Source organism: Canis lupus, chromosome 25, assembly GCF_048164855.1.
Source record: "Canis lupus baileyi chromosome 25, mCanLup2.hap1, whole genome shotgun sequence".
Taxonomy (NCBI): Eukaryota; Metazoa; Chordata; class Mammalia; order Carnivora; family Canidae; genus Canis; species Canis lupus.
This window is the reverse complement of record NC_132862.1, coordinates 26747460-26759777: the sequence shown is the minus strand read 5'-3', so window position 1 is coordinate 26759777 and position 12318 is coordinate 26747460. Positions and strand designations below refer to the sequence as shown.

Below are 12318 nucleotides of genomic sequence, written 5' to 3'. Positions count from 1 at the left end.
GGGTGACCTGCCCCTCCCACAGGAGTGAAGCTTTTCTTTCTTGCTTCCCTTCTCAATTGCAAGAGTTTTCATCAATACCCCTAAGCTACAGTTTTTGTTACCCTTCCCCACTGAAAAGAAAGGCTGTTGTTACTTAGGGGGATAGAGAGGTACTGATCTGAGTAGAATTTGAGCAGTGGTTTCTGTTTTCCTACAGCTAGCACCAATCATGCTTTTTCAAGATTCTCTCTAATCTTCCCTAAGACTGCCTGGTGGGGCTGCAAGCGGTGTAAACTCCCTTCTGTCTGCCACCTTCAGAAGTTTCACATGCCAACCCATGCTTGATCTTTAGCTACCTGTTAAATATTTCTAACTAAATCATTCTACAAACTTATATGGCATTGAGTGGCTTCTGCCCCATGGGAGTAAATATCCAAGTTCTTTTTTCTCTCTGAAGGAGCCTTTCCTTCTCCAGGTTTCCAGTTAGCTGCTTGCCCATTAATATTGGTTCATTGATCACTTTGAGAAAAGTTATAAGTTGCATTCTCTAATTGTGAGGTTGTGGGTGTGACACCTTTCCTGTTCTGTGCATGCCTGAACTGACACTAGAAGTCTCACTTTTATTCCTTTGATATAAAATATTTATCCTTAGCACCTTTGCATAAAGAGTTCTAGTGATGTTGTCCTAGCAATATCTCCCATATTTTTAATATGATCTTTTATGATATGAGTTCTCAACAATTGATTGGGCAAATAACAAATAATGCCATTAAAGATGAAGGTGGAAGAAAAGGTGTAATCTTGCAAATACATCTGATATTTTGAGTGACCGCATAAACATATCCAATGTAGTGAACTTGTTAGAAGTTATTAGGTGTCTAATACATTAGGTCTGCAAGTGATTTTTCTTCCATGTCCTAAAGAAACATACACAATTATGAAAACAATGTGCTTTTCCACTCATGAGAAAGCCACATAAGTATCTTTTCCACATATTAGCCTATTCTAAAAAAGGTATATCTTTACTGATGGCAAGGATATATGTCTTTCTCTCACTTCCTCCTCCCCACCCCATCTTTTCTCCCCTTCAAGTAACTTATATCGCTATCATTTACTTCTCAAAAATGATATTGGTGAAAGATATCTTTTGAATTTAGCAAGCTTGACATATCATTGGGATTAGATTATAATTTTATGAGTAAGTTGACTTTAACAGAAATTAAACACGTCAGTGCTACAAGAGTCTTGTGATTTTTTTTAATTTTGTTTTTAAGTAATATTTGTTTAAATTTTTCTTAGGGCCAATTGCAAAAAGATTTCCTGCTTAGCTTTTATCACTCACCAGGTTTTAGTTCAGTAGCACTATTTCTAACAGAGCTCTGGGCACTACTTGGGCCATTTCTGTAATTTTTGTCTTGTATGAGTTGTGTATATACATATATTAACCAGGCTGTAGCATTGAGAAAAAGTAAAAGTAAAGTAAATGTGTTGTTTAAAAAACAACGAAAATAACCAATTCAGACAGTTGTTTGTTGGATCCACAAATTGAATAGTAGATTTAAAAATTAGATACAGAAATCATACATTTTAAAATCACTTTCAGGATTTCCTGCATTCGCTACATGGTTGAACAAACCAAAAAACATTTTAGATATTTAGTCAATAAAATACTCTTTGTCTCTATCTAGAGCAGATAATATGAAGTCAACTTAAGTTTCAAGGCCAAAATGTTCTGTAATAGCATTTATTAATCTAACCCTAGACATAAGTAAACTTAGTGTGAAAATATAATTGGCATTATGCGTTTACTCTACAATAGATATATGTTGCCAATATAATATTCATTTTCCAAGATTTATCAAATTTTCAATTGTGTCTTTCCCTTTCTCCTTTTCCCTTTCCTTCCCTTCTCTTTTCTTCCTGTGGTCTTGTCTTTCTTTTTTCTAACTGAATAATTCAATCCTGAGCTGTTAGATGCGGCCAAGCAAGTAGGTATGTGGGTAGATGGGAGAAAAGGTTAGCTGTTGAGAGGAACTACAGGGAACTGAGTAACATGGAGAAGCCCAAGAGCTCAAGCAGTGTTAGGAGAGTATCCAGAAGCGGGATAGATCAGCATGGGTGCTGGAATCCAAGGAAGGATTATTGGTCAGTGTTCTCCAAAGGAACAAAATCAATAGACTATACATAGATATTAAGCAAGCAATTTTGAGACCCAGGAAAGGGTTTATGCTGCAGTTTAAGTCCAGAGACAGTCTGCGGGCAGAATTTCCTCTTCTAAAAATTAAGACTAAAAAGAAGTTAGTCTTTTTATATTCAACTGATAGGTTGAGGCTCACCCACACCATGGAAGAAAATCTACTTAACTCAAAGTCTATGGTTTAAATGTTAATCTCATAAAAAAAAAAAAAAACTTTAGAGGAACATCTAGAATAATCTTTGGCCAAATATGTGGATACTCTGGCCTAGTGAAGTTGACATGTAACATTAGCCATCACAGGGGTAAAGAGGACAAGAACACACGGGGCAACCTGGCATGGGTGTCAGAACCTGAATAGGGAGAAGATATCCCTGGGGAGGAAGCAGGACAGAGGTCTGATGTGAGGTGTTGGACTTCAGAAGGGTTTCCAGGTAGGAGAGCAATGCAGCACATAGTGTTGGATTCTGTATGAAGATGGCAAGAGAGAGAGAGAGAGTGGCACCAGCAGGCACCAGGAAGAGTGGGTGGCACCTAGAATGGGAGACAGGTGGCCCATGCCACATTGCCTTAATTAATTTAATTTTATAGATTTTAATATCTGGTGGTTGGCTTCTTCCTTCATCTTCAAAATTGCATTGGCCCTTTATATTTCCATGTAAAGGACAAAATATCTTGTCAATGTTCTCATTTCAAAAAGTACTGGGATTTTGTTTGAGATTTCACTAAATCTGTAGATAAATTTCAGAAGAACTGACATCCTTACAATATTAGATCTTTTAGTCAACAAGCATGATACAGGTCTTTATTTCTCTGGGTACTCCCCTGTAGTTTTGAGGATAGATGTCTTGGATGGATACTTGCTGTGAGATTTATTTCTATGATTTCAGTGTGTGGTTTTTTGGGATGCTACACTACATAGTATGTTCTACTAACATAATTTCCTAGCTGCAATTGATATATGAAAAACTACATTTGATTTTGTGTATCCAGAGATCAGTTATAATACACTTATTAATTTGGACAGTTTATCTGTAGTAACTTTTGTATTTTCTGCTTACACAACTTGGCACTGATGATTTTACTTTTTTTTGCTTTCTTTTTTCTAAGGATTTTATTTATTTATTCATGAGAGACACACACACACACACACACACAGAGTCAGAGACATGGGCAGAGGGAGAAGCAGACTCCCTGTGGGGAGCCCAATGTAGGACTTGATCCCAGCATCCCGGGATCACACCCTGAGCCAAAGACAGACACTCAACCACTGAGCCACCCAGGTGTCCCTACTTTTTCTTTTCTTATCCTTACAAATTTTGATTCTTTTTCCCCCCCTCCTGTTTCCCTGTTTCTCCTCATCCAATGATGAGGACATTGGGTATAATGCTAAGTAGAAATGATTATAACAAGCATTATCTCCTCACTCCCAACTTACCAGGAAAGCTTTTAATATTTCTTATTTAACTATAATGTTTGCAGTAGGGTTTTTTTTTATATCATGATTATGGCCTAAAGCATATTACATCAAATTTGTGGTATTTGTTTTCATTCTAAATATTCCTTTTGACCTCATTTTGTACTAATAATTTTGATTTTTTTTCTTATATAAACTATCCTCTTGTTTTAGAAGCTTAATACTCCACAAAACTTAGCCCTGATTCTGCTAGTGCAGGTGTTCAGCACTGTATCAGGTAGTCAGGTTCTAGCTGTCTTCCTGTTCCACCTTCCTCAAATGTCTTCATTCCTCTGCCTTTTTAAAAAAGATTTTATTCATTTATTCATGAGAGATACACAGAGAGAGGCAGAGACAGGAGAAGGTTCCTCGAGGTGGGGCCGATGAGGGACTCGATCCTAGGACTCTGGAACCATGCCCTGAGCCAAAAACAGACGCTCAACCACTGAGCTACCCAGGTGTCCGCCTTCTTCTGCCTTTTGCCTTTTGGTTCTGGGTTGGCTGCTGCTCCTCAAGGTCTAATATCCCTCATTCAGGAAGGACGAAAAAAGAAAAAAAGAGCACAAATTATATCCTCAGAAAGCTTTCTTTCGTTGTTGCTGCTATTGTTGTTGTTGTTATTGTTGGAAAGAGATTACCAATTATATCTGCCAATATATCTGTAGTTAACAATAAAGGACAAATTACCACATTATTTGCTTCTATTCTTCCCTCAATTAGGGCTGTTTTTTTTTTTTCTTTCTTTCTCTTTATCAATCTGAAGGCATCATTTCCCACCAGATCTGAATGGGAAGCTTTTGTATAAACTCTGATTACTCAGTGACCTATTATATATCCATAGTGTTGGAAATTACACTGTGCTATTATTTGTTGTTCTGTAGTTGTTTCTGTATGTATATTTATTCACCCTAATGAAATGATGCCAATTTGAATTCTACTTAAATTCTACAGACCACGCTTAGTTAGCACCCCCATCAGGTACACACACCAACACACATATCCTCTAGGACCAATCACAGAAATGTGAATAAGTGCAGTTATTCAATAAGCACTCATTGGAGGACCTCAACAACTCTTAAAAACTGGAAGGCTCAGTTTTTACCTTTCTATAAAATGCATGATCTCATTTCTTTAATTGTTATTATTGTTTTTGCTGATGTGTTATTCTTTATGAAATACTATGTTTTAACCTTGTTTTTTCGTGTATGGGAAAAAATCAGAGTGTAACAAACCTAAAATGAAGGACAAATGTATTATTTTTTTCTCATGATAGTCCAGGGCAGCAGAGGCAATCACTTTTTTAAAAAGATTTATTTACTTATTTTTGAGAGAGTGAGAGCAAGCAGGAAGAGGGGCACAAAGAGAGACAGAGACAGAGAGAGAGTCTCAGACTTCCCCTGAGTGTAGAGCCTGACTGGGGGCTTGATCTCACAACTCTGAGATCATGACCTAAGCCAGACTCAAGAGTCACAGGCTTAACCAACTGAGCCACCCAGGTTCTCCATAGAGTTTTAATAAGTGTATGTCAGTTCTATCTTAATTCATCATGCTTAAAATATATTTTAGCTCTGTTATAAAATATGAAGAATGATTATTCCCTCTCCTCCCCTTTATCTATATTTTCCTAATTTTTATATTCCTTTATTTTTGGTTCCTGTAAATACCAGTTATAGTTAGAACTATAAATAATACATTAAGTCACTATCTCTTTTACCATTAATGGAGCTTCCCCACAATATTAATTAAGAAAGTAAGTGATCCCAGACCTCCCACTTCTGGTCTTCTCCTGTTTCTCTCTTCCATTTCTATCTGCTATGCCATTACCTCTATGCTGTCATGGAAAGTGTGTTCAGAATAAGAACTAACCTCCCAGACCTCATGGGCTCCAACAACAGAGGTCATAGACCACAAAGCATTCATTCAAATTTTCTAATCTTCTTCCTCCACCAAGAAGTGTTAAGAGAGAACCTGATCTTCTCAGAGTAAAATGCCATCTGCCCCAGGAGGGGGTAAGAGTGAGCCTGATGCACTGGGTCCAAAATCATGTCTCTTTTTCTAGATTGTCTAAATTGTTGGCATATAGTTTTTCATAATATTCTCTTTTAATTGTTTGTATTTCTGTGGTATTGGTTGTTATTTCTGCTCTCTCATTTGTGATTTTAATTATTTGGGTCCTTTCTCTTTTCTTTTGGATAAGTTTGGCTATAGGTTTATCAATATTATTAATTTTTTCAAAGAACCAGCTCCTGGTTTCATCAATCTATTCTATTGGGTTTTGTGTTTTGTTTTGTTTTGTTTCTATATCTATTGTTTCTGCTCTAATCTTTATCATTTCCTTCCTTTTACTGCCTTTAGACTTTGTTCTTTTTCTATTTCTTTAGATATAAGGTTGGATAGTTTAAGATTTATCTTGCTATATACTTCCCTCTTAGGACCACTTTTGCCGTATGCCAAAGGTTTTGAACCACTGTTTTTATTTTCTTTTGTTTCCTTGTATTTTTTTTCATTCTTCTTTAATATCCTGAAGGTTGACCCATTCATTCTTTAGTAGGATGCTCTTTAACCTCCAAGTATTTGAGTCCTTTCCAAATTTCCTCGTGTATTTGAGTTCAAGTTTCAAAGCACTGTGGCCTGAAAATATGCAGGGAATAATCCCAATCTTTTAGTACTGGTTGAGACCTGATCTGTGACCCAGTATGTGATCTATTCTAGAGAGTGTTCCATGTGCACTTGAAAAGAATGTGCAGTCTGCTGCTTTAGGATCAAATGTTCTGAATATGTTTGTTAAGTCCATATGGTGCAGGATGTCATTCAAAGCCATTGTTTCCTTGTTGATGTTAGATGATCTGTCCATTGATGTAAGTGTATTACAGTCCCCTACTATTATTGTATTATTATCAACTAATTCCTTAATGTTTGGTATTAATTGTTATTTATATCTGCCTGCTCCCATATTAGGTGCATAAATATTTATAATAGTAGGTCTTCTTGTTGAATAGGCCCCTTTATTATGATATAGTGCCCTTCTTCTCTCTTATTACAGTCTTGTTTTAAAGTCTAGTTTGTCCAGTATAAGTTTTGCCACTCAAGCTTTCTTTTGACATCTATTTGCATGATAAATGTTTGTCTATCCCCTCACTTTCAGTCTGCAGATGTCTTTAGGTCTTAAATCAATGTCTTGCAGATATCATGTAGATTAGTCTTGTTTTTTATCCACTCTGACACCCTATATCTTTTTTAAAAAAATTCTTTATTTGAGTTCAATTTAGTTAACATATAGTGTATTATTAGTTTCAGGGATAGAATTTAGTGACACATCAGTTGCATATAACACCCAGTGCTTATTACATCGAGTGCCCTCCTTAATGCCTATCACCCAATACACCCTGTATCTTTTAATTGGAGCATTTAGTACATTTACATTGAAAGTAATTATTGATAAATATATATTCATTAACATCTTATTACTTGTTTTGTCATTGTTTCTGGAGATTTCTCTGATCCTCTTCTGTCTTTGTCACTTTTGATTTCTCCTTTGCACCCTAAGAGTCCCCATTAATATTTCTTGCAGAGCTAGATTAGTGGTCATGGACTCCTTTAGTTTTTGTTTGGGAAATTCTTTCTCTCTCCTTTTCTCATGATGATAGCCTTGCTGGATAGAGTATTCTTGGCTGCAGATTTTTCCCATCAGCATGTTGAATGTCATGCAACTTTCTTCTGGCTTGCTAAGTTTCTGCTGAGCAATCTCCTGCTAACTTTATAGATTTCCCTTGTAAGTTACTTATTTTTCTTCTGGTCTTTAAGATTATTTCATTATCATTATATTTTGCAAATTTAATTGTGATACATTTTGGTTTTGGTCTGCTTTTGTTGATTTGGATAGGAATTCTCTGTGCTTCCTGGATCTGGATGTCTGTTTTCTTCCCAAGGTTACAGAAGTTTTCAGCTATTATTTCCTCAAATAAATTTTCTGCTGCCTTTTCTTTCTCTGCTTCTTCTGGGACTCATATAATATGAATGTTTTTATGTTTGATGGAGTCTCTGAGTTCCCTAAGTGTGTTCTTGTGCTCCATAATACTTCTTTCTCTCTCTTGTTCAGATTCAGATTTCCCATTATTTTGCCTTCTAGGTCTCTAATTTGTTTCTCCATTTCTGCCAGCCTGCTGTTCATTGTATCAAGCCTGTTTCCAATCTTATTTATTGCATTTTTCATCTCTGATTCTTTTTTAACTCTTTTATCTCTGTTGTAGGGGTCTTACTGATGTTTTCTTTTCTCAAACCCAATTAGTATACTTATGATTATTGCTTTAAATTCTCCATCAGGCATGTTGCTTATATCTGTTTCACAAAGATCTCTCACCACGGCCTTATCTTGTTCTTTCATTTGAGATAAATTCCTCCACCTTTGCATTGTCTAAGTCTCTGTCTACTTTTCTGCATTTAAAAAGCCAGTTAAGTCACCAGCTTCTAGAAGTAATGGCCTAAGGAAGAGATCATGAGGTGCCAGAGCCTGATGCTTTGGGGAGTGTCCTAGGTATGTGTTGCTTATGCTCTACTCTTGTGTATTGGCTGCTCTATCCTTTAGGCCAGTTGTCTACAGAAGCTCTCCTTATCTGTTGTGGACAATTTTTGTCCCTGGCTAGAATTTGGCAAATTTTAACTAAATGTATTCTGTTCTGCTTGTGAAATAAAACCTGATAGTAGGGCAGCCCCAGTGGCGCAGCAATTTAGCACTGCCTGCAGCCAGGGTGTGATTCTGGAGACCTGGGATCAAATCCCACCCCACGTCGGGCTCCCTGCATGGAGCTTGCTTCTCCCTCTGCCTGTGTCTCTGCCTCTCTTGTCTTTCTCTCTATGAATAAATAAATAAAATCTTAAAAAAAAAAAAAAACTATTAAAAAAAAAACTGACAGTAACTCCACCAGAACTGAGGCCCTGCAGAACTTTCCGGTCAGGGGATACGATGTGGGCAGGGGTTGTGCTTACCTTCTGGGGAGTAAGGGGCCTGCTACACTGAGGCAAGTTTGACTGAGAAGGACAGTCCTGCCAGAGTGCAAGGGAGTGGAGCTTCGTGTAAGCAAGCCAGGCAGCCAGTGTTTGGGCTGAGCTGATTTCCTGCAGGTTGTTCTGTGTTTATGCTGAGGGGTGGAGGAGGGAAATGGTGCCAGCCAGCACGATTTGTTCACTCCTTGAATGCTGCCTCTCAGGAACACCCTCTGAGAAGAGCAAATAATCTCCCCATTGTGTGCCTCAGGTGCTCTGTCAGTCACTGATTCCACACTGTCTGCCCCAGTTATCATTTGCCTACCCTCTCTCTAGGAACAATTCAATGCCCTCAGGGCTCTATCCCAGTCAAACCTGCTGACCTTTAAACCTCAGTCTTCAAGCCCTACTGGTTTCAAGAAAACATTCTTGAAAACATTCTCCTTGTACACCCCCCTGTGCACTCCTCTCAATCTTGCCTTTTTCCATGACCATGGCTCCTGCCTCTCCACAGCACCTGGGACCTTTTTCTCCCCTAAACCCCATCTCTGCACTTCCTCCTTCTTTGATGTGACTTCTTCTCTCCCTTTAGCTGTGGAGTGTGCTCTGTTAGTCTTCAGGCCATTTTCTGGGGAGTATTTAGGATGTTTGATAGTTGGATTCATGGAATGAGATGAACCAAGGGTTTCCTCTTCTGCCACCATCTTCCTCTCCTCCCCCCAAAAACTTCTTATGTGGTGCTGTGTTCTTTTTCTCATGAGTCTCTGGAATTAGAATAAGTCCTTTTTCCTCCTTTTAGCTTCCAAGTGATTCTTGCCACATCCTCCCCACCAACTCCAAATTTCTTGTCATTAGACCCTAACCCTCAACTGTAAACACTCAACTTTACTTCACTGCTGCAATCAGACCTACCTTGAATTACATTCCTCATTTCCAATGAGTAGTTCTTCTCTCACATTTCAACAACACTCCTGTCTTGAATCATGGTTATTTTTAATAAAACCAAAAATGAAATTTCAAACTCCACAAGTCCAAAATTTAACTCTTAAAGACTGACCTACCCAGTCTTCTCATCTGAGTTGCTTTCTTCTCATATGACACATATAATCATTCAGGAAGTCATATTAGTCTTCAAAATATCTTTAGGCAGTCTTTCAATTAACTGCTTTATTTTCTGTGCAGCTACTAATTTTTTTGGTGATATTTGAATTTGCAACTCAGAGGCTCCTACCTATATTCCAGGCTCCTTGTGACTGCATTCTAGATTATGCCCTCTTCTGCTCTTCTATCTTGGAGGAATTCACATTCCCTTTATATTACGCATATATAACCATAGTATATTGACATCCACTTTTTCCACCCTCCCTCCTTGTAATCTCCTCACCATTATGTAAATATATTATGTTTTATGTATTGACTATTATTTAAGTGGAATGGAGAATAAGGAGAGAAAATAAGGATTAGGTAAATATGGTTGCTTATTCTGCTCCCTTGAACCAGAAACCCCACATCATCAATAGGGTCTCTTGTCTTTTAAATTCATTCATCCTTTTATTGTATCCATAAATGACAAAATAATAATATGAGTAGATTTATTTTTATTTTTTTATTTTTTTTAGTAGATTTAGTTTTAAATGTGTATCTTGAATTTTATTAACCCAGTTTCATAACAGAAGCTACTTTTTTAAAGCATCATTCTTTAAGATGACTTATGGAAAATTAGTATTTGTGTTCTAACTTTGGACATCATAGGTAGGATAAACATTGGTCTCAGAAGGTCTCCTGAATTTGGGACAATGTTCCTTTGACAATATCTGACACTACAGCCTTAAGGACTAGTATTTTTCTAATATTATCCTTTCATCCTTTGACTGAACACTTGTTTTTCACAGAGAGTTTAGTCACCAGGTTTGAATTGCTAAAAAAAAAAAAAAAATCCAACAATCTTTGCTACATATTTTTAATAACCTGACTCAGTTTCTCAGTGTTCTGAACAAAATGAGCAAATATATGACTTAAGTAATAAAGCTGGGAACAAGATGAGAGAAAGTGATGGCATATTAATGAGTAATCTATTTTAAAACATTCATGTCTGGAAGGAATAGGAGAAGTTAAAGAACAATTCCTAGAATTAGAAAATGTGGGCCTCTCTCACATAAAAGTGATAAATTTGAATAAAAGACTTAAATATTCATGTAAGCCAGGTAAGAATTTCATTCTCTAAATAACCCCAATATCAAAGCAGAAATTCAATGGAATTAAATAGATTTTCATAATAGAAAATTTTTAGAATCATTTGGAAAAGGAAATGTGGGAAATATACCCTAATTTCACATGACTTAAAAGAGAAATTGTTATTTCCACATAAAAATAAAGCTAGTTCTAATCTTCTGTTTTGAAGGTTGTTATAAATGTCCCTCTGAGGAATATCTCAAATGCCATTGATGTCTCAGAAATACCATCAATGAACATTTCTTTATCTTGAGTAAAAAACAAAACAAAACAACACCAAAATTTGAGGTTCATAAACAAGAAAAAGTTACCCCCTGTATCCCTATTGATTTTAAAAACAATTAAGTTGTAGTGTATTCTCCAACTCTGGGAAGCATGATATAATAAGGCATTACAGTTTAGTTTTTGATTCACCATCATTCAAAACTTTGGAATTTTGGTGCATATCTTTGCAATCGTTTTCCTTTCCTGTAACCTTTGCCTCTATAAGTACAGTTCCTGAAGAGGCATTTTCACCAGGTAGAAGACGCTTCTTCAACATAATTAGGATTAAAAAGGCTGGAATATAGCTTGTTCCTCTTAGAGCTGCTGGCAAGCCAAGGTAGATGTATCTATCAAAAAAATGTTAAAATATATTAAATCTATATAATAATTAAAATATATTAAATAATAAAGTGTAGTGAGTACGTTAGTTTTGCGTATCTTTAATTTTTAGTATTTCATTCCCATGAAGATTACAGCAGATAATTATAATTGTTTTGCATGTCAATTTTATATAAGTGAACTCACTTATTAATTCTAATGTTTGTTAAATGTTGTTTGGAATTTTTCATCGAGAAAACTCACACTTCTTTTCTTTTCTTCTAATCTTTTGGGTTTTAAAAATCTTTTTACATTGAATTGAACCTCTAAGTGTAAGGCTGAGGGACATCTGGGTGCCTCAGTTGGTTAAGGGACTGCTTCCTGCCTTCTGCTCAGGTCAGGATTCTGGAGTTGTGGGATTGCATCCCACATCTGGCTTCCTGCTCAGTGGGGAGCCTGCTTCTCCCTCTGCCCCTCTCCAGCTCATGCTCAAGCATGCACACTCTCATGCTCTCAAATAAATAAAATCTTTAAAAATATATATATAATACTGATAGTGAGCAGGTTTTTTCTAGTATCTAATAAAAATGCTTTCAAAGAAATCCCCATCAATTGTGATTTCTACTCTGTGGGGTTTTTTTTGTTTTGTTTTTGATAACCTTAATTACTTTAAGAAAACTCTTCTTCTATCCTGAGCTTGCTCAAAGTTTAAATATGAATAAGTAAAGTATCACCAAATTATTTTTCTGCATAGTAGAATATTCAAGATTTTACCCCCTTTATTGTGTTAATAAGGTATATTAGATTGATAAATTTTTCTCATACTGAACCATCCTTGCATGCCTAATATAAATTCTATGAGTGAGTTTTTATATATTAGATTTGATTTGCT

The 12318-nt window shown here is 36.4% G+C and overlaps 1 protein-coding gene across 8 annotated transcripts in view; it reads right to left on the bottom strand.

Annotated features, from left to right (window-relative positions):
• Positions 1 to 4294: 4294 nt before the first annotated feature.
• Positions 4295 to 12318, bottom strand: part of SLCO1A2 (solute carrier organic anion transporter family member 1A2) — a 124605-nt gene continuing 116581 nt past the window's right edge. For all 8 annotated transcript variants that reach the window (XM_072798771.1, XM_072798766.1, XM_072798772.1 and 5 more), the window contains one exon: positions 4295 to 11455. In XM_072798771.1, coding sequence (XP_072654872.1) covers positions 11236 to 11455 — 220 coding nt within the window. In that variant the 3' untranslated portion in view covers positions 4295 to 11235. The remainder of the gene's footprint in view (positions 11456 to 12318) is intronic.